This window comes from Pinus tabuliformis, chromosome 7 (assembly GCF_031772625.1).
Source record: "Pinus tabuliformis cultivar Carrire ecotype Pingquan chromosome 7, CPIR1, whole genome shotgun sequence".
NCBI lineage: Eukaryota > Viridiplantae > Streptophyta > Pinopsida > Pinales > Pinaceae > Pinus > Pinus tabuliformis.
The window spans coordinates 1187992057-1188016073 of NC_142293.1; the positions used below are offsets into that span (position 1 = coordinate 1187992057).

General features: G+C 42.2%; 1 protein-coding gene across 1 annotated transcript in view; it reads right to left on the minus strand.

Annotated features, from left to right (window-relative positions):
• The window catches only part of LOC149251691 (AP-5 complex subunit zeta-1), a 515410-nt gene that overhangs the window by 373424 nt on the left and 117969 nt on the right, over positions 1-24017 (minus strand). The window contains exons 6-8 of the mRNA XM_089459526.1: positions 3374-3462; positions 2823-2914; positions 2577-2723 (exon numbers count right to left, since the gene is read on the minus strand). Coding sequence (XP_089315652.1) covers positions 2577-2723; positions 2823-2914; positions 3374-3462 — 328 coding nt within the window. The remainder of the gene's footprint in view (positions 1-2576; positions 2724-2822; positions 2915-3373; positions 3463-24017) is intronic.

The window sequence follows — 24017 nt, forward strand, 5'->3', positions numbered from 1 at the left end:
TCGGAACCACTCTCAAACATCCTGAGTCATTTCATGGCAATGTTAAAAATTTAAGTAAAAGGATGAAAATGAAGATTAAGGAGAATGTCACTTCTACTTTAAGAATTTAACATTACCATGAATTGCATATCAATACTAGGGCCATAGGCTTGATCATTAAGCTGCCCCACTCAAAACTTATTTGTTTTTTTGAAAAAAAATTGCAAAAAAAGGCTAAACACTCCTAAAAAGGTAGGGAGAGTTTTTTTTAGGGAGCGCGCTCCTGCTCGGAGCGCAAATTGGGAGCGGGAGCAAGGGGGTGGGGGGGGGGGGGGGGGGGGGGGGGGGGGCGCTCCCCTGCAACCCTGCTATAGGGACTCAAGGGGCTCCCTCTCTACTTTCTTCCAACACAAAGATGAAAGATGCTTATCCCTCTTCATCAAAGAGACCTTCACCCACAGATCTCGACTTCTACATGCCATGCCTTGCCCTGGGATGACAAGTCGATCACCTCATACTTCCCTATTGATTCGTCAAACCAAAGCAACTAGCAACAAGCATAGTCCCAAAATGTACCAAATAGTAGAATGGTGAGACCCCGGGTTTCTCCTCGATCTCCCCCTCTGGGAGACCAATCAATGTTACAAAGACGGGCTCAAAGGCGTCGAACCATACATTAGGCCACACATTCTCAATGCATTTAGAAATATCAGCTCCAAATGAATCCAATGTGGAGTGCCTCTGCATGTTAGACTACCTCCTAGTGCTAGAGGAGAAGCCAAAGATCCACTTGGAGTTTCCTTCTTTCGACCTCAAAAACTAGGAGTTTCCCTCACTCATACATTCCCCTACGATCATATAGCCGAACCCACCAACGGTTTGAAAGGATTCTGACAGCGAGTTAGTGCCCTATTCACCCCCCTTGCCATCAAACTCAAGAGACCTTGACATCACCAACCTCATCATCCAATATCTCTCTCACACAGTCTCTCTCTTGACAGGTTCTTGAGTTGTCCACCTTTCCAATATTGGACAAATTCATTTAGTATTTTGTATCATCGTACCATTCTCAGTTTTTTCTACATATGTTATGATGTTATACTTATGTAGGTTTCTTTCTTTATATTATTTTCAGCATTTTCTAAGAGTTGCACTTGCACTCCCACATTAAATGCATACAAGTTGTACTCTTCAGTCCCATTACCTACTTTTGTAGTCATTCGTCGAACATTAATAAAAGTATCATATCTTATGATATATGATTTCTACATTGACAACTTTCTACTAGATGACTATGGAATTTTTGTATTTTAAAATTCAGGGAGTACACACTTAAGATTGCTTTAGTATCATTATAACAAAGTGTTTAAACTTTAGACACTATAGTATCATTATTCCATTGAGTTTTATCCGTGTTCTGTCATTAATTACTGGCATTATTATCTTCCAAATATCCTTTATTTGTTTTCTCCATTAAATTCCCTTGTATTAAGGTAATGTACATGCATAATAAAGAAAAGCATCTGCAATTACCTTATTTCTAACCATCATTTTAGGTTGTTTCTGGTTGATATTCACCAAATATTAATACCTATCTATATTCTTGGATACAGAAAAGTTCTCCTTTGAGGCGAGTAAACTAAGGGCTACTGTATAGAAACATCAAATCCGTTGCTCGTTAGGTAGTGTCTCTATTTACTAATGATGTGGATTTTGCTTTTGTAGTTCATGATTAAGATGGGGTATCTTTGTTCAACTTCAGACATTTATTGTCTTTTGTAAATTGTATCATGTTAGCTTTTAATTAGTGCTACTTTCCGGCTTTTCCTTCTTCCATTAATATGGAAAACATGGGTTTCGATGGGTCTTAAATGGACCTGTATTCATATATATTTAATGTATCTTGTTTTAGGAACTGTGGTTTAATAGTTCAAACTTCATGGAGTACCAGTGAAAAGAGCTCATGCAGTTGCCATGAAAGAATGAATAGAACACATTCATGTTTAGTGCATAACATATTAAATTACTGATGAAGAGTTACACATCACTATCACAAAATTTTAAGCATGCTTTTTCAGTGTGGTTTTCAAACACCAATGTTACAAACTTTAGCCCATATACAAACCTAAAGCTTAAGCACAATCATCTAAAATCGCTCTCTCATGCTGCATGCATCCATGTCTGAGTGCAAGCAATGACCACTGCTCTGAAAGGAAGGCATGTTCATATAAAGCTCAAGCTGACTTTGAGTGAGATATTATTTAAGTTACAAGTGCATAGACATATTCAACTAGCGAACAAAGTATTGTAAAATAAAATATACAAGGAACAAGCATAATATTTCTGAAGGCACATCATCAGTCACTTTCATATGGCACACCTGAAGCAACAGACATGTTTTCTGCTGTCCAGAGAAATAATTTTAATAAACTGTGCCAAGACGCAAACACCTTTCATCTATAGCGGTTAACATTTCATTAACATCCAACATAAGCTGAAAACAAATTTTAGTTCCTTCAATTCAGTTGACAGCACTATGCAATTTTACCAGGCAAACATGATACACACACAATGAGAAAAATAAAAGAAAAACTTACTGTTAAACCATCATTCTCATCCTTTAGAAGATCAAGAAATAAAGCTTCCACATCATCCCTAGATCCAATATTCTCATCTCCAGAATCCCCACCCCGATCCACAATGGTGGAACCAGTATAAGCTTCATCCATAAGTTGTAGCAAATTCTGCATATTAGAAATTAAAAAACATCAAAAACTAGTCCTATATAAGGAAAATATTACAATTAAATCTGAGTTTGTCATTCTACAAATGCGGAAACCTGCCTCGGGGGTTTGACTTTTTTGAATGGAAGCTGCATTATTTCCGACTAGTGATCCTGAGCCCTGTCCCAATCTTTCTAAGGCCAGTACTAGTGCTGCTTATATTCCAGGAAGAAAAAACTCTATAAGAAATTAATTAATATGAAAATCAAAAGACCAGACAATAACTGCCTATCATATTTTCACTTCAGGAACTATTCAGTAAAATATAACTAACAAGCACAAGTATATACTGAATTGTCATGCCATCCAGATTTCATTCAAGGCACACATAAGCTCTTTGAAAGTTTGAACTTTTGATGCCACATCTTGCATAAAACCAAATAGCATGTCAAGAATGCACCCAGGAAAATATGTCAAGAATGACCTGTGTTTCCCAACCAAATGCTAGATGTAAGACATTATCGCTACTCTAATTTCATCATGCATAATTTGTAAACACAATACACTAAATTTCATGCTACATATTAAATTTTAGTCTTACACTTGCATTATTTTTACTTAATCATAATGGCAATAAAATATTGCAGACACAATTGAGAACAAAAACTCACTTGGTAAATCAATGAGAGCAGGAAAAAGGGGCAGAAAAGATGTAGGAGACATCATTCCAGGAAGAAGCTTCAAAAAGGTTTTTTCCAACCTGCAAAACCACCAGATGTCACAATTATAGAAAACTCCACTTCTTTCCTCTAGCATCAGTCTTTATATACAGCAAAATTAAACTAAAATTTGGCAGCACAGGCAAAAAAAACAAAAATCATGACAGCTCATAACAGGCGCCACACAATGAACATCAAAATCTATGAATGATCAACCTTTTGAAAGACTATGTTACCTAGATTTAGGATTTAATTCTGGTATCAATAACTTCAGCCACTTGTTTAAACCACTTGATTTAACTAGCAAACCCAAAATTAACTGTGATAGGGGAACAAATGTCAAGAAAGACGGTCATAATAAATGAGGAAACATTTTCCTAAGCATTGTTTAGCAGAACGAATCCATAACTCAATATGCCGCTGACAGGGAGAAAAACCTCTACCCAAGAACTCCTCCAAGTGGCTGCAACCAGTGATGATTTGTGCATCAGAATGGTTTTTGCCTACATCAGATATCTTTGAGTTTTTAACAGGCCAGAGAAACAGCACACTGAATTTTTATCAGAATGCTTTTGGCCCACATTAGATCTCTTTCAGTTTTAGCAGGCTAGAGAAACTGCACAATCAATTTTCACCAGTGCTCGTCACGCTACCTTGGTACGTGACCAGCACATGCCCTTCATTGTGTTTGACCCTTCCAATGCAACCACTGCCTAATACATATGCATGCCAACTCAGCCAACAAATTAGCATGTGGTTCAGCATACCACCACAGTGACAACTAATCAGCCCACATCAGCGACATCTTATACAGTAGAAGACTGGCCGCCAGAGTGTTGGGCCACTTGGGTGATCAAAGTTGACCAGGTCAACTAGGTTCCACACCAATGATCAAATTGGACCAAGACAATACACTAGCAAGCCTGATTCCAAGGATCGGGGGACTAAGCATCCTTGAGCAATATTTATGAGACCAACCATTAGGAGCAACCATTAATGCATTTGATCCTCCAATTTTGATAGATATGTATCATTTCAATTATAAAGCATTCTGCATTCAATTCCAAGCATTTTTGTATTCCTTTGTCAGCCAAACATGTACAGTTGTTCTGCTCCACCACTAGAGTTGTGATGTTATCTGACAAAGCTTTGATTCTTTTAAATTTTAATTTTGTAGCTAACTTTCTCTTTTGAAGATACAGCTTATATCAACAAAAAATGATTTACAAAAGATCAAGTAAAGGCCGAAGGATTTATTTCAAAAGTAGCTCACTCATTCTACCAACAATAACTTGTAGAATGGAGCAGTGTTCGGTATTCTAGTTCTTCTACTCTTGGTATTCTAGGTCATGTGAGATGCCTCACAAGACAAGAACTACACCAAGGGACAACAATGAGTTGAAGGCCCACTATCACCACAACACTCCACCTCTTGCTCTTTAGAAGATTTTCGCCACAAGGGAGGCTTCTCGGGATAAGTCACCTATAGGTATTCTAAGGCTATGGTTTAAAGGTGACAGATGGGTAAGCTCAATAAGGGCACTCAAACTAAGGACAAGGCTCAATCCAATAGGGAAAGGACTAGCACACTCTTCAAGAGGCCTATGAAAGGCACTTATGACCTAGGGTTACGAAATAATCGATGATAATGGCTTATCCAAGGCTGCTTGGAAGCAGAAGCGGAAGTGGAAGCAGAAGCAGGAGCAAGAGTGGGAACAACAATTTTCAGAAGCTTTCAGGTCAGGAGCGAATCAGGAGCAAATTTTACATAATATATATTTTTATAATGGGTTTGGTGAACTGCAAAACATTCCTCACACCTATCCAAAATTAACCATCAAGAACTATGTCCTCCACCTCTTGAAAATCTTCCCTTTCAGATGTCATTTCAGCCCTATCCTTTAATAGCTGCCATGATTCACTTATACCATGCTAGCCAATGCCTCTCTTACCTTCAAAAGGCCCCTGAAGGTGAGGTAATAGCTAGAAAATCTAGTCTTGGCCTAGACCAAGTCCTGTAAAGGTGTTCCCTACCTTGATAGAAGTGGCTATGTGAAAATTTACAAGTCTAACTGTAGCAACTGGAAATTTATTCTTCTAACTGTAAATTAATTATCCAGTTTATTTTCTACAGAAAATATCAAATAAACCACACTACAATTTTTCACCATAAATATACTGCGGAAAATAAAATGTTGGAAACTGAGAAATATGCTAGCACACACACATAAAAATGTCACAATTATTTTTGGACAATTGTCCCCAAAAAAAGCCAATGTGGGAAAATCGGTGCAGCTGCTGAGGGTTTTATTATTTTGCAACAGTGAAATTCTGAGTGCAATATGGATGTCGAAATACTGGCAATCCACAGCAAGAAATCGAACAAAAATATTAGAGAGAATTTCTCTCTCTTTCCATTGACAATCTCGACTATTGGCTCCCTCTGAAGGCTAGTCACCAACTTCTGCGCAGACCTTTCTGCATTGTTTCTGCACAAGTCCCACACACGTGTCGCTGGAAACACCCTCACAACAAGTCTTCTTACTTGTCTCTGTTGCTGGAAGTGACTCTTCGACACTCTAGAAAATTTTCTCAGCCTCTGGATGCTGAATTGATCTTCCCCACAGCTAAATCAAACTGCCTATGAAGCTGCCTGTGCAGACCTCTATGCAACCTCTCTGTGGAATATTTTGTCACTTGTTGTTGTTGGAAATACTAAGAGGGGGGGTGAATCAGTGTTTCTTTTCAATTGTTATTTTTACTAGTTAGATCACTTATATTTAGAACACAAAATGAACAATAATAGAGTAAATATTTTTATTAATTTCTTCTTTACAATAAATCAAGTACAATAATAGTATAGGGCTCCAACCCTAGATGAAGACTCCAATCTTCAATCTCCCAGGCTCCAACCTGTATTTTGCCAAGCACCGACTTGGACTTCCAGGGCTCCAACCTTGTCAATTTTGAGGCACCAACCTCAAAGGCTCCAACCCTATATCTGGTTTAGGCTCCGACCTGTTTTCTTGAGGACTTCGATCCTCTAGGGCTCCAACCCTATCTTCCAAGGCACCAACCTTGTCTTTTCGAGGCCCCAGCCTCTTGGGCTGCAACCTCATTTTACTTCGTCAAGATGTATTTGGTTATACTTCACAGCTCCCAATGTCTTCTTCAACAAGCCCTGTCAATCTTCGCTTAGTCTTCACTTTGGTCTCCACGTTACATCATCAATGACAACCTTGATCTCTTAGAAGATGTCACCACTTCTCTTCATCTTACCCACCACTTCTCTTCATCTTACCCAAACGCATTCTCCAAAGTCACCTCATGATGACTAATGCATCATGGTATTCATTAAGGCTTCTCAACAAGATGTCGTAAAAAGGCTGTCCCAAGAATTCTCCAACCAAGGGTGTCTTATAAGTCCTCAATCAATTGCACAAGTTCTGCACAAGGTCTTCAAAACAGCTTCAAGTACAAGGACTACTGCAAACTCTTCTTCAAGGCTTCAAAAGATTTAGGTCTCCACAAAAGATTTTCCAAGAGTTGTCCCAATAATGGCTTCCAAGACACTTCAACCAAGATACCTCAAGGAGTCTTCACAACAGTTCCTCCAAATGCTTCAAGATCGGGTACAATATCTCTTTGTATAGTCTTTAAGGTGTTCCTTAAATTCTCTTCTAAGGCTACTCAATGCCCTTCTTTAATAGCCTCTTCAAATTCTGCAACCAAGTGTTTCCAAGTCTTCTCCACACTTCAGCTCCAAGGATATTTTCAAGATGTCTTCCAAATGAGCCCAAAAATACCTTCAATTTGTTCCAGGATTGTCTTCAATCTAGCATCGGTAAGTTCTTAACAAGCTTTCCTCCACTGGTAGCTTTCCACTATTGTCTTGTTTCAGGCTTTAATAGATGACAGTCCTCCACAGTTCTGGCCTCAAGTCAACACTCTGTCTAGGTGCGAGTTCTGTGATAGCATAAGTATGGGTCTCAAAAATCACCACAAAAAACACTTGTCCGAGCCTTTTGCAACTGTTTTGAGCCCTCCACAAAAGACTGTCATCCACAGGCAAAGTTACCAACACACTTGTCACAAAAACCAAGCCTCAAAAACACAGTCACTGGTTTGTTGTAATGTAATCTGCTGTAATGTGGTCTACTGTAATGTATTCCTCCTCATCTTCCTTAAAAAGTTGCCCAAACAATAAACTTCAATGTCATCCTCGGCCTCTTATTTGTTTCTGTTATTCTTGTCCAAATTTTGTGCTAAATCTTAGAAAAGATCACCGAAATCTAATGGCTAGAATGAGGAGACACACCACTTTAGTGAGAGGTCAAGCTGCATGAGTCGGCTCATGTCGGCTTGCATTAAAATATCTATTTCTCGACTTAAAAATTCATTTTCTCAGCAACAACTAGGAGTTTCGGGGCAAGTAAGAGCTCATTAGAAACAGGAAAAAATCCTCTTTAAGATGGTCTAGGTCCCATTGAGAAAAGATGCCTCTAAGGTGGCAAAGCATAATTTTTCTTTGTGACTGTCCTTAAATTTTATGCATAAAAAGTTTGGGACAACATGAGGAATGTTTGGGACAGTATGAACTCTCCATGTTTGGCTTCTTCATCATCATAGGATCATGTAGGACATCCATGTCATCATGATAGTATCCAACAATGAGTGTATCATCCCGTGTCATCATATAATGGTGCAGTGATATGTCATAGGCAACATCATTAGGAAAGTTCCAAGGTAGTCTTCCAACCATCAAATGAGATCTTCCACGTCATCATCCAGTCTTCCAACCATGTTATCAAGACCTCATCAAGTGTGTTCATTCATCAAGTGTAGTCCTCCATATGTCATCAAGGGTTAAGGTCTAGATCATCAAATAAGGCACATGATTGGCATTTGGCAATTGGCACTTCTCAAGATTTCTTCACTAGTGGCTTGACATATTAATTGATGGCATCCTTGTCAAACAAGAGTCATGACATCATCTGGAATCAAGCATCTCAAGAATATTTACCATCTCGGCCAATGTCATATTGACATCAATGAAAACCTTGATTAACAGTTGCTCACCAAAACTAGAATACTTCCTCCAAATTAATTGTTCTCTGCCCCTCCACGTGCCTTCTGGCTCGAACTCTCTTCCTTTGCTCAACCTCTGACGTTGGATAGCTCAACCTCCCAACGAAATTGCACTAGTGGTTCTCACTTTATGTGTCTCACTGATTTGTTCTCCATCAACCCCATCAACCTCCTCTTATAATCTCTAGTTGAGACTCCAACAGCCAAGATTAAATCTTAATCGATGGCTGAGATCATCTCTAAGTCGATCCATGTGAGTTTCTAGAGAATTCTCACCTTTCTCAATTAATTCCTATTAATTAACTAGTTTTCCTAAGTTAGACTTAGGAAAATTTTAAATGATGGCCAATTAATTTAATTGGGTTATCTCTAGGTGGAATTTCCAAAAACTATTTCTGGGTTTTGGAGATCTCATATGTTTTAGCCTCTCCACAAAGTTTGAAACTAGAACACCATCTAATGCTACAAAAACTTATATGCTAATGGTCAACCCAATAGGTGCTTCCATCCCTCAAGGTCAACCCCTCAATCAATAGGTGTTAGTGTACATGAGTGGCAATGGAAAGGGAAAGGCTTCATGGCCAAGTGCCATGGTCAAGGGAACCAACTGATGAGAGTCCACATCCTAAGTATATAGATGTAAATGGAGGTAGCCATCGTGGAGGAATGAGTTACCCTACTCGTCCTACTTTTTCCACCCCTCTACTATGCTTTTTACTTCTTCTTGATAATGCTTTGTATTATGGTGCATAGCTCAAGGGTTAGAGCTTGCTCTTTATGATGTAGCATTTAGTTTTACCCCTTAAGATGAGGCAACTTATCGCTCATCAGGGTTGGAACATGCAAGGGTTCCTTTTGATGTAATGGAGCATCAAGTGCTTAGGAATCAGGTAATGACTAATGAGGAGGGTAGAACACATGCTAGGCTTTTGCCCACGCACTAACTTATGTCTTGGCCATCCTTTGCATTTTGATTTTCTTCTTTTTCTTTCATTATGGCCATAATATGCTTTTTCATTCTTTTAGTACATCAACCTCTAGGGAAATGTTTCACGGCCATACTCAAGGTTGTGGATAACTGAGTTCCAAATCTCAATGAACCAATGACAAGTTAGACATGAACACACTTTCTCAATCCAGGTTTTCCAAGCCCCTCCTATAACCCTAAGGCCTCAAGGGAGGTCCCACTGGACTAAGACTTGTTACCCACCAAAAGTGGGTGATCCCATATGAGAAATTTTTCTCCCACCATCTCTTCCACCCAACCAGCCAACAACCCCTCATAGCCACTACTAGCCAATGACTATGTGCCATTTGTCGATTTTCTTAGTGCAATTAGGGTGAACACAATATTTCTGAAATTCTGATAATTAATTTTCATGTAGATCTTCTTTTAACTTATTCCAATATATCATTCAACAATTACAATTCAGAAATTCAACCATAAAGAATAGTAGAACAGTAGAGATCACAACACACAAAAGAAAACAAGATTTACAATGGGAAAACCCATAATGGGGAAAAACCCAGCAAGCTTTTCAATAGAGAAAGTATTCTTGTTCAATGAGAGATACACTTAGACCTATGGTCAAACTTGGCCTTCTCCTCCAAGTCAAGTCACCCAATCTGATCCTACAATTGGCTTTGCTTGTCTAACCTAGAATTTCACCCTTCCTGCAATTAGCTCTGCTTGTCTAACCCAGAATTTCGGCCTTCTTGCAATAGCCAGTTGCCCAAAAATTTTGGCCCTGCAATAGTTGCCCTAGTAACCCAAAAATTTCAGCCCCTTGCAACAATTGCCCTAGGAAAATGCAAATTCGGCCTCCTTCATCCTTCTTGTGCTTCGCTTGCTTGCCCAAAAATTGTCTTATGTGAGAGAATGTGAATGCCCAAATGGAGGAGGTTGAGTTGCCTTTACATAGAATTATGTCTTGGGTGAATGAACATGTCTCTTGGGCAGGGCCAACTTGACTTGGAAGGAAGCCAACTTGTCACTTTTGGAGCCAAAATTTACATTTCAAAAATTCAAATTTTCATCTATAAAAAGTCGCAGTAGGACTCTAACTTAAAATAACTTTCCTTTGACTCGAGCATTTATAAATATGCTTTACAATGATAAAAACAATTACATCAAGTGACCAAATGTACATTATAAAGACCAAGCACATTTACAAATTCAACACTCCCTCTTAACTAGGGAGGTATTCATAATCACTATCATAGATGTTTTCAAATTGAACAAATTTCTATAAAGAAAAGGTTATCCATCATTACCAGCATCATCATCTATCATCAGCATCCGCTACTAGCCATATCTAGGGCAGTACCAAACCCATGGCAATTCCATCAGCGTATCAAGACTCGCTCCTTAAGAGTGATTGGTCCCCATGGTAATGTCATCAACATATCAGGACTCACTCCATAAGAGTGATTGGTCCCCATGGCCTCTACCTAGGCCAAAATGCTGAGACACTCAACTAGCAAGCACTCACTCACCCTTCCTGGTGAGCGCTCTGGGCCAAGACCTCACTCAACCCCTTCCTAGTTGGTAATCAAGTCTAGATGTTGAATAGGATCTCATTCCACCCTACTTGGTGTGTGATCAGGGTCCGAGGCCTCACTCGACCCTTTCCAGTACGTGATCAGGGTCTAGATCCTAAAGCACCTCATATTTGAACATGTCATCAATCACTCATCAAGGGTTAATGTCATACAATTAGGGTAGCCGACAAGTGTGCCTTCATACTTCAAGGGTCATCGTCACAACGTCACATCTCTATCACAATATACAATCATTTTCATCGGAGTCCTAACACCAACAAGTCAAGGCATCCATTTTTTATCACGTTGTCAAATTTACTACGTTGTTAAGTCATCATAGAAGTTATAGCTATCAAAGCCTTGTCAAGATCAAACTAGGAGATAGTCACTTAATCAAGAAGTAATCTTATGATTAGGGTTAATGTCATACCATTAGGGTAGCAGACAAGTATGCCTTCATACTTCAAGCTATTGAAGTTTCTAAGTTTACTTAGTTAGAAACCCTCCATGCACTTTATCTGATTTATTCCTACCTACTTGTTATTTTTCTTAACAAGTTATCTACAATGCAAATACTGAAAATAGACACTAGTGCATGCTCAACATATTACAGATCGGCAACTAAAAGAAGCAGAAACAAACACACCATATGACACCATTATTTTTGGACTAATGTCCCTGGAAAAACCCAATGTGGGAAAACCGATGCAGCGATCTGAGGGTTTTCTTATTAAGCAATATCAGAGTACAATCTGGGTGCTGAAACTGGCCTACCCAATAGAGAATTTCCTTGGCAGTAATACCTCTCAGTTTCTGACAAATCTTCTGGCTGAAACCCTAGATAATCCTTTTGGCAGCTACTCAACACAAATCTGCCTCAAAAAACCCAGCATCAGCCTCTCTCTGGACTATGTCAACCCCTCTCTACCCAGCGCTGGCCCTGTGTCACCCCAGATGGGTCTACGTCAGCCTTAGGAGGCCCTGAGTCAGCCCTCTGGCCCTCTGCGTGAGCCCTGGCTGGCTCTGTGTCACTCTCCCCGGCTACTGTGCTGCTCTCCCAACACTATCTCTGCCTCTCTGTCTCTCTGTACTCAATGCCCCTCAGTTGCAGCTCTCGATCACTAATTCTATCTCTCTTAGCAAACCTCGCTCTAGAGAATAGAATGATTGATCACTGTGGTGTATTCCCAAGTGACCATCAAGCCTCCTCTTATACTTTTCTCGTTGACATATCAACGGTCGAGATTAAATCCCTAATCAACAGTTAATATTAAGATCTGGCTTGATCCATGTCTTTTGGACCATTCTAAAATAGTTTCATATTAATACACATTAATATTTTATGACTCCATTAAAATATTAACTATTTTAATATCTCCTGAACTGTTTAGAATATGCCCAAACCTTTTCTGGGTATTGGAGATCTCATGTGCCCCAACCTCTCCACCAAATTTCATGGCTAGAGCACATCCGATGAATCAACAATCCCTCTTAGCGAGGATTGTGTTCTAGCAACACTCCTCACTGAGTATTACTTTGATCATTCAACATCGGTCCCTATGCTGATGCTAGGCCTTCCTGCCCAACATCCTCTGCACTGCTGCCAATGGTTCTTCCACTGCCACTGCTGCATCTGTACAACAACTCCCTCTGCATCCATGCTGCTACTGGTCCTTTCTCCCAGCACTGCACCTCCTCTCATCATGCTGCATCGTGCTGCCCAATGTTGCACTACAACTCAGTTACTAAGAAGTAAGTAACTGATCTCCCAACTCTGACCTCTCTGTTGGGCTAGAGACCCTCCTGATGTTGAAGCTCCCTTTGTTGCTGACAAGTGCTCCCTCTCTGACCTCTACGCTGCTGCAACAACTCCCTGCATCTCGCACCATTGCACCCCTCTCTGTGCCATTCTGCACTGGTGCAACATTCCTGTGCCTCTCGCACTACTGTAGCCTGCTAGCCTCGCGCTGTCTCGGGACTCCTGCACTGTAGCTCTCTCTGCTGCTCCATCCGCATCCGTCTCTACCCATCTCATCCAGTCCTGCTACTCCTCGCCGAGGCTCCCGTAGCAAGGTCTAATCCAAGAGGCTGGGTAACCGAGGATCCTGCCCCTCATCGCCTGTAGTTCGCCTAACTACAGCGCGATGTCTCCCCACTTCTGCTCAAGTGGCACATGTGCACTCATGGCACAGTCATCATCTGTCAAAACTTCCTTCTCTGCCCGTGCTAACGTTGCCTTAGTCTCGGAAGACTCTCCCTAAGTCTTCTTCCTCAGAAACTGGGTCGCATAATGACCCAGCTCCCCACAGTGGAAGCACTTGATCTTGGAGAGATCTTTCTTCTTCCGTTTCTCCTGCTTTCCCTCAAACGCTAGGGCCACATCTTCCTCCTCCTGCTTGACTTTGATCCCCTTTTTGCTGCTACCAGTCTTCAACTACCGTCTAATCTCTTCCTGGCGAAGAGTTGCCCACATCTCATCCCAAGGTGGGAGAGTCCCTCTGCCCAGTATACTCTGGACAAATACCTCCCAGTCTTCTGAGACAGCATTCAGGGTTGTCCTCACCATCAGCGCTTGATCCAGTGTCGCCTTTATAGCAGTCAATTGATCTCGGATCTCATTCAGTCCTCCGAGGAAGGTGTCAATCGGTTCTCCCTTCTTCATCTGATACGACCTCAACTGATTCTCAAGCAGCATTCTACTCTCCAAAGAAGTATGATGGTACAGCTTCTTGAGAGCCTCCCACATCTCAAATGTCGTTTCCTTCTCCGCTATGCGTCGTAATACATGATCCTTGACCCAGTCAAGGATAATGATCTTGGCCCTCGCCATCGCCTCCTCGTACTTGTCATTATCATTGGGGTCAACTGGGATAGCTATTACACCTTCAAGGCGTTCTTGACACGATTCTTGTCAAGTACGGATAAGATTCTGGCTTTCCAGACTGTGAAGTTCGACACTCCGTCCAGTCTATCCTGGTCTCTTACTATGTGTACTGCCATGATGCTCCTCTACTTCCCTCCTGGAAGTTCTCTGTTCGACTCCTCTGAGTCTCTACTTCCCGTCTGGAAGTTCTCTTTTGGACTCCCTCTGAGTCCTAATTTCCCTCCTGGAAATCCTTCTGCTATTGTCGAGATGCTCCCTGCTCTTATCGTCTTGTGCAACCGCACCACTGATTCGGGTTCCTCGACTAGAAACCCTCGATAGCAACTCCTCTGGCCTTGCTCTGTCAGGGACTGTTCTGACTACAGTACCTCACCAACTCCACTCTGCAATATTCCCACAGCCTTCTAAACCCCAGCAACCTGTAGGTGGGAGCTCCTAGGCTCTGTGCAATCCCGGCACCAACAATCTGGCCTTCTCAGCCAACTGCGTCACCCTTCCCAACTACTGCATGAGGCTCCCTTTGCCTCCTTAGCTTCTGCGCTTCCTCTTCTCGGCTCACCCTTGATGACGCAGGCACTGCGTCACCCTTCCCTTGTTGCTGCTCTGCTAGAAACAACTTCTTTCACCTCGGGACAACTGTTTTCTGTTGCTATTGCTCCGCTCGATTGATGTCCTTAGTCCTCCTATGATCTGCAATCACACTCTAATACCATGTTGAAGTTTCTAAATTTACTTAGTTAGAAATCCTCCATGCACTTTATCTGATTTATTCCTACATACTTGCTATTTTTCTTAACAAGTTATTTACAATGTAAATACAGAAAATAAACACTAGTGCATGCTCAACATATTACAGATCAGCAAATAAAAGAAACAGAAACAAACACACCATATGACACCATTATTTTTGGACTAATGTCCCTAGAAAACCCCAATGTGGGAAAACTGGTGCAGCTATCTGAGGGTTTTCTTATTAAGCAATATCAAAGTAAAATCTGGGTGCCGACACTGGCCTACCCAACATAGAATTTCCTTGGCAGTAATACCTCTCAGTTTCTGACAAATCTTCTGGCTGAAACCCCGGATAATCCTTCCGACAACTACTCAGCACAAATCTGCCCCAGAAACCCCAGTGTCAGCCTCTCTCTGGACTGCGTCAGCCCCTCTCTGCCCAGCGCTGGCCTTGCATCACCCTGAATGGGTCTGCATCAGCCTTAGGAGGCCCTATGTCAGCCCGCTGGCCCTCTGCGTCAGCAACGCTGGCCTCTCTAAGGCTCTGCACAGCTCCCAGCTGCCTCTCTGTGGCCCTATGTGATCCCTGGCTGGTTCTGGGTCACTCCCCCCGGCTACTGTGTTGCTCTCCCGGCGCTATCTCTACCTCTCTATCTCTCTGTACTTAATGCCCCTCGGCTACAACTCCCGATCACTAATTCTATCTCTCTTAACAAACCCTGCTCTAGAGAATCGAATGACTGATCACTCTAGTGTATTCTCCATGTGACCCTCAAGCCTCCTCTTATACTTTTCTCGTTAACATATCAACAGCCGAGATTAAGTCCCTAATCAACGACTAAGATTAGATCTGGCTTGATCCATGTCTTTTGGACCATTCAAACACAGTTTCATATTAATACACATTAATATTTTATTTTCCCTAAGTTTAGACTTAGGGAGTCGAAAATATTAATTATTTTAATATCTCCTGAATTGTTTAGAATCTACCCAAATCATTTCTGAGTATTAGAGATCTCATGTGCCCCAACCTCTCCACCAAATTTCGTGGCTAGAGAACATCTGATGCTATCCCAAATCAACACTAGCGTCACGGTCACAACATCACATCTCTATCACATTATACAATCATTTTCGTCAAAGTCCTAACACCATCAAGTCAGGGCATCCATTTTTTTTCACATTGTCAAATTTACTACATTGTTAAGTCATCATAGGAGCTACAACTATCAAAGCCTTGTCAAGGTCAACTAGGAGATAGTCACTTAATCAAGAAGTAATCTTACAACCACACTATTGTTGTTACCATACTCATCACAAGCACTTGTCAATAGTTTTAAGTTATCGTATATCAAAGTCAATGTTTCTAGCCTTGCTTTATCTTAGACAAAATCAGGATATCCATTATGGTCACGTGATAGGTATTATCTAGTATATCACTGGTATCCAAATGTAAGATGCTTGCTAAATATCAAGGAGATTCAAGTCATATTAACTGTTACTATAAAGTGCATCAATATATGATCAAACTCACTCAAATATGCATGTCACTAATATGCATCATTCAAGAGTACTGTATGAATCAAGACATCTCTAAGGGTGATATCTTTGTCATATCTCAGGGATTAACTTGGCATCCCAGCATTACAACTTTCGAAACATAACACTATAACAATTACATTATATTATACATACCTTGTAATATTTGGATACCTTAGTAATAGCATATACACTTTGTCATTGGAAGTTGTAGAACTTGCATCTGTAACTTCCGAAATTTATGCTACTTTGTCAACTCGCATACCTGAGGTGACATGCCCATAATACTATTCACTTGCTCCAAAATAAACTTGCATCGGGATCCTTATCATGTTCTAGCTTCCTCTTCCTGCACTAGCTTTTCTCTTCCTACATTAGTTGCACCATTTAGCATCCAAATGATCCTCAAGAAGGATCTACTAATCACATCTTCATCAGGAAATTAGAAATACTCAAATATTCATGCAGGTAGGATAAGCAACAATCTCAATGATAAACCTAAACAAGAGTTGTGTCATAAAGAAATAATATGTCTAGAAGGTACTTATCTTTAACAAGGATTGAAGGAAGTGATTAGCTCCCTCTTGATCCAACCTCCAAGAGTCATTACTTTCCATCATCCACATGTCAATGTTGCCTTCAGAAGAAATGCAATCAGCAGAATACCTACCATGTGGTACCACAGGCCATAAATCATATATCAATAGAAGAGGAGATTCCTCAACTTGGCACCATCAATATTTTCAATCGTCTTCATCAGCAACCAGGCCCAACTATCAATAACATATCATCTCCTATAGTGAGACTCACCCATCTAGGGTTACATTGAATTTGTCACAGATGTTAGAATCATGCTAGGCTTTTAAGACCGTAGAATATCCAGGCCCTTCTCCCAAACACACTCCAGGGATTTCTTCCAAACCCTAGCCTCATGTTATCCACCAAACCTTAACTTTTCTTGCTAGAACAAGGTTGCCTAGGGTTTCCTTCAAACCCAAGCATTCTTTTAGGTCTTTGTCGTCTTCTTCCCTTTCACTCTATACTTATTCACTGGTGTCCTCACAAGGCTGGTCTCGATGACTTTTCTTTAGCCCAGCTCTGATACCATGTTAATTTTCTTATGGCTATATTGTTCTTTGCTTTAGATAATTGCATTTTTGAACTTTTACATATATCACTTTCAACCCACAGACATCTTAACATCATTAGAAATTATGTAGAAAGAACAATATCATCAACAATGCAGTGGAATAATAAAAGGAACATCAGAAGAAAAGCATGCACAAATAGGGGCACCATGTTTTAGATCAAAGACCAGGGAAAAACCCCACAAGGGGGGAAATCCATCCAAATTCTTCTTTTATTAGATATTCATCAATTGTTCAGCTGAGATACAAAGTACATCCATAGTGAGATACATCATTACATCTGGGCTCCTAGGGTTGAATGATCTAATCTCTCGAGCAGTTGACCTGTTACTGTCAAGAAGCTACATTCATATCATTACTATCAAATGTCATCATCAAGGATATAATGCCAAGTCTTCTTCAAGGTCCTTGTCATCGATCACTACTCAGAACCAAAGTCATGTCAGTCAACAGGGTCTCTACTTATATATCTGAATCAAGATTATAGTCCTTATTAAGGTTTCTCTTTAGGGTCACTCATGACAAGATCTCAACATATATCTCAGAAATAATGTGAGCCATATAAGTTGATGCCATTGAGTGAATGCCACTAGACAAACCATAGAGTAACGATGCCACATATATATATTCAAGACAGAGTTTCGACACCATACATATTGTGCATCGATGCCAACTATATCACAAAGGAACAATGCCATACATACTGTGTATCGATGTCAACTATATCGCAGAGGAACAATGCAATACATATTGCATATCATTGCCAAATATATCGCAGAGGAATAATGCCATACATACTATGTATCGATGCCAACTATATCGCAGAGGAACAAAGTCATACATACTGTGTATCAATGGCAACTATATCGCAGAGGAACAATGTCATACATATTGTGTATCGATGCCAACTATATCACAGAGGAACAATGCCATACATACTGTGTATCAATGCCAACTATATCACAGAGGAATAATACCATACATACTGTGTATCGATGCCAACTATATCATAGAGGAATAATGCCATACATATTGTGTATCGCTGCAACTATATCGCAGAGGAACAAAGTAATAAATTGATGCCCATATTGTGATGTGAATCATATGTCATGTCCCTTCTCAAACACATTTGTAAAGGGTGTTGCTACACAACTTTGCACAATTTTGGCTAAGGAAGAGAACCCATAATTTTCGACTTAGGGACTTAGGAGGAAATTCGACTTAATTTGGTTGCTAGTGCAATGTAGGGGCCACCCACATCGAATTGGCCCATTCTAATAGCATGGAGGGAAAGTCGAATAGGTAGATGGAGGGGCCCACATGAGGAAAGGGAGGCCCAAGGAGTTATAAGGAGGTAGCAGCTCTCATTTTGGGATTCATTCATACATCTTGCAAACAAAATCACTTGACTGTTCACTCTATGGTTTAGTTGAGTCAACTGGTTGTTTAGCCACAAATCTCTCAAGTGGGGGATTCAACCTCTACCTCGAGGGACCATCTGTGCCCGCCCTAGAGAGTCAGTTCTACAAGGATTTCAGGAGTTACGGGGCAGTGACATAGCACCACCAACCAATACAGAGCAGGGAGTGCGTATTTCTAGGCAGCCAGTGAATACGCAGAGGGAGATAGAGGCCAGCAGAGATCAGATTTTTCTGCCGGGGAATTAGAGAGTTGAGATAGCAGCAATAGACCAACATTCTTGTTGAGTTGTACAGCCAGCAGATCCAGCATTCCAACAATTCGAAATGTTAGGTTAGGGGACTACGCAAAGGCCACTCAGTAGTTTTTCGTGGAGCTTAGGAGCAAGTGTCTTAGGCCAAGAGCTCACCCGGGAAGTCAGGGATTGGATAGAAAGGGTCAGCCCAGCACTTTGGGGGCATTTCCGAGAGGATTTACAGGCAGTTTCTAGCAGGCCGAGTTTTGCAGTTGCAACTGAGATTGGGCTCCAAGGGGGTCGAATTTCAGAAGTCTAAACCAGCCAAAATCATTTTTGCGTTTTTCTGGGTTTTTGACAAGGATCACAAATATAAAGTTTCATAATTTTCTTAGCACAGAAGGTGGGGTTTTAAGCCGTATCTTTGCAGCAAACAATGTAGAATTGTTGGGGATTAAATAGTGCCTTTGGGGGTAGATTTTGGGAAGACCAAATCAGGCCAAACCATTTCTGGGTTTTTGTGGGTTTTGGCCAAGGAGTTTGTGGCTGAAGTTTCATCACTTTCTGAGCACCGAAGGAGGATTTTCTTGCAGTCCCTTTCTAGACAGCAACGAAGTTTTCTAGTCTGCACAAAGCATTAGAGGAGCAACCATTTCCAGCATTTGAGACCATTGTATTATCACCTAGGTTCTGTCACGCTTGCCATTGAGGCAAGCCCAGGTGCATTCCTCCAGACTATTGTACTTGCTCCATTGATTAATAAAATGGCTCAGCTAGTTCTTAATTCCAGAGTTTTTATGAGCATTTGTTGATTGTATAAAAAAATTGTGTTGTAAATCGCTTTTGCTTTGCATATCACTATTTATTTAAGTTTGGAACATTACAGTGGTATCAGAGCGTGATCTTGGCCCAACTGTGGGAAATTAGCAAGAAGATCATGGAAGATTTGGTTATGAGTGCACAGTGACAGGTGAAACCAGAGACAAACCCATGGCTCAAGGGAAATCCAGTATGCAGAAATTTTGGGGTAGAATTCATTGGGACGATGAGAGGTTGGCCCAGTTGAGGAGGGTGACAAACCAAACCCATCCTCACCCTTACAACAAAGACGTTAGAGGTGAGCAGGCTGTGGGGGTGCAACCATCTACATCGTGTGGGGAAAGTCAACTAGATCAAGGCACCAGATCTCCTGAAAAGAAGCAGACAAGATAAAGACGATTAGAGGGTGAGACCAGGGGGCACTTTTGCTGGTGGAGACCTAGCTTTAGATATCAGGAGCCTGAGGAGGAGGTTGAGCATGATGCTGAGAACCCACAGGAAGGTAAGGAGCACCTCGATATAACTGGTGTGGTGCAGGAGTCACCTTTATTAGAGACCTCTTTGATAGCCCTAGTTGACACCCTAGTGGAGAGGATAAAGCCTACTCGCATAGAGCCATTTATTGAGGGGGTGCCATCCCTGGACGAGATGCCAACAATTGTTGAGGTATCTAGAGCCGTGACTGAGTTTACAGGTGATAGATGCCCACAACAGTTCCATCAATTTTAGGCAGACCTTCTAGCCTTAAAAAGGAAGGTCGCGTTCGTGAGAGAGGCGATTCTGCAGTAGAACGAGGAGCTGGAGGGCATGAGAGCGGTTTGTGCAGAGTCCACAGCCAAATTGACTCACGTTGGGAAGCAATTGGATTCCCTACTGGAGTAGCTAGAGTGCACGTTGGAGCATGAGAGCAACCCTCTTCGGGCATACATAGACGGGGCTAGCAGCACTGTTAGGTTATCTTGGCCCATTGGACAGAGGGAGACAAAGCTACCTAGTCAGATTGTATGTATTGACTAGGATAGCAAGATGAGACGACCTGAGTTGCACAGGTTGCTACACCCGCATACTAGCGTTGTTCTATGTGCGGTAATTCGTGCATTTGATCCCTCTCTTGGGGTTGGGTGGCGAGAGATTCTGAGTTGACACCCGGTGGAGTGACTATGGAGATGGTAGTGGACCCAGGTGGAGCTCAACAAGAGTTTGCAGGCACTGGGGATGTTGGAAGACCTGACTGGCATTGGGATCCGAGAGGGACTACCTATCATTTCCCATGTATGTCAGTTGACTACAACAGGGATGGTGCAGTTGACCTAGCAGTTCAGCATGTACATTCGCTAGGGGAGTCTTGGTCAACACCTGTCACCGACTAGTTTATGGACAAACTCTTTTGGTTTTCTTTGTATGGCATTTGTACACGGTATCACTGGGTGATCAGCATAACCTGGCAGGAGTTTGTCGGACGAGGTGGCATTGGCAGGCCACCAGACGGCGCCTTGCATGGAGTTGGGGGCTCTTCACTTTTGTGTGGGGCACAAAGGACGCAAAGGAGCGAAGCGGTGGTGGCATCACCATTGACACATAGGGAGAGTTACTTCTCGGATCCCTCAGGGGGGGATTTGGAGGGAATATACATTCACTGGTGGGGATAATGATGCGATGGTGGAGGTGATGATACTAATCGGGTGTGGCCTAACACGTAGAGACATAGCTCTGGGCCATCGTATCTAGAGACGTGTGGGAGCATCTAGCGTTGAGCAGTGGTCTACAGGTGGGCATGGAGATGCGTGGTGGTGTGTTGTAGTGTGTTGGACTGCATTGCGGAGTGGGAGTGCCTCACGTCGCAATGAGTATGGGGAGTGATAGGTGCAATGAACAGGTAGGAAGTAGGATAGTACAAGATGGCATAGTTGCAGCCGAGGGTATCCAGCAGTGTACAGTGGTAGGCCGCAGTGTACAGTAGCATGTCAAGGAGTACCGGGATAATCGGTGGTATGCAGAGGAGTATGGTGTTGTACAACAAGGTCTTGGAGTGTTGCCTCCAGGGACACCCATGGACGGAGATACCGGGCATACCTTTGGGTGTAGTTCACCCAAGATCGATGGGGACACAGATGAGCGATACTTGATGGTATCTGAGGGGACTTACACTCTTGGCCCTATTCTACGTCACTTACAGGAACGGGTGATCTAGTTGTTGTCCTTTAACACTTTGGGCATAAGCAACAATGGGACGGGGAGCTCACCCAAGATATTTGGATGACACTTGGTGCGATAGAGGGGAGACTTCTCAACAGGGGCATCAAGTCGGTGCGCGAGTTGACGACCACATGTTGGTGGATGAGGTGATCACCGACAGGGATGGCATATCATTCATCATTGATCCTATGCCTGGGGAGTTGGTCACAGAGGAGACATGTTTCACTCTTTTTACAAGGCATGTTTGGAACATGCATGAGCAAAGGATACCGTGTACAGCTGAGATAGTTGTCCAATATGTATCCGGGTTCCCAACATTGTATCGACACATTCTCCAGGGGGCAGGTAGCCGAACCAGTGGCGATGGTTGGCAAGAGCAGGATGGATCCGCATACACTGAGTCGATTGCACATATCAAATACCCATCTATTTGTTGCATTCAAGAGGTACATATTTGGCACACGTGGTTTCCAGTGGTCATCAGTACTACACAGTGGCAGGCACCAGATAGTTTAGCATGCCTCAGATTAGTTCATGATGTATGGAGCCTATATATGGGTGGCATGCAGGGACTAGAGATGAGGGCCAAAGGGATTCCATCGGTTGTCAGGGCTATGCCGCAGCAGGTCTGCCTATGGGATGTAGGGATTCAATTGATTGATAGATCACTTGTGATGAGCGGAGTCGTGGCAGAGAGTGATATAGTTCGCTCTTGGGATGACACATGGGGGTTCACAGAGGGTTTCATCATATGGGGAGGCAGACATTCTCTATTGCTACACATGTTCAGAGTTAGATTTGGATGGGTAGGCCTTGGTGCCATGGAGATGCCCAGGCAGGATGTGTCTCGCCACTTTCAGTATTCCACCATCGAGTTCCAGGAGAGAAGGATATTGTTTGCGCACAATGGGGGGTATGACATAGTCAAAGTAGCGCAGCGTCAGCATGGTGGCACCACTCTGGGACTAGCAGGGAACTGAGGCATCATAGCTCTTCACATCTCAATAACCTTTAGGGATGCACCGACTACTGCAGGGGGAGATCATACAAATCTTCCATTGGGCTTTAGCAAATCACTGATGGAGAAAAGGACTTTTGGTACTTGCACCGGGCAGGATAGTGAGTGGAGCGAGGGGAGCTTCATGTTGACAACATGGCTTGGGATCATGGTATAGAAGGATTCTTTCATATCAGGACAGTGTTGAGCTTAGCGATGATTCAAAAGCACATTTGGGACCCTGGCACAAGTTGCAATAATAGTGGGGAGCAACAGTTAGAGAGGATGCTCGTTCAAGAATTGCTTGAGGACAAGCGATTTTTGGAGCATTGGAAGAACTTGCCGGATGAGGATGCCACTTGGGAAGGTGAGCACATATTGGAGCACCCAACTTTGAGGTTGCTTGAGGGCAAGCAACATTTGGGAGGGGAGGACTGTCATGTCCCTTTTCAAACACATAACAGGGTGTTGCTACACAATATTTCACGATTTTGGCTAAGGAAGAGAACCCATCATTTTCGACTTAGGGACTTAGGAGGCAATTCGACTTAATTTGGTTGCTAGTGGAATGTTGGGGCCACCCACATTGGAATTCGAGGGCCCGCATGAGGAAAGGGAGGCCCAAGGAGTTATAAGGAGGGAGAAGCTCTCATTTTGGGATTCATTCATACATCTTGCAAAAAAAATCTCTTAACTGTTCACTCTGTTGTTAAGCTGAGTCAACTGGCTGTTTAGCCACGAATCTCTCAAGTGGGAGATTCAAACTCTACTTCGGGGGCCATCCGTGCCCGCCCTAGAGATGGTAGTTCTACAAGGATTTCAGGAGTTCCGGGGCAGTGACATAGCACCACCAACCAACGCAAAGCACGGAGTGTGTATTTATGGGCAGCCAGTGAATACGCAGAGGGAGATAGAGGCCAGCAGAGATAGGATTTTTTGTCGAGGAGTTAGAGAGTTGAGATAGCAGCAATAGACCAGCATTCTCGCTGACTTTTACA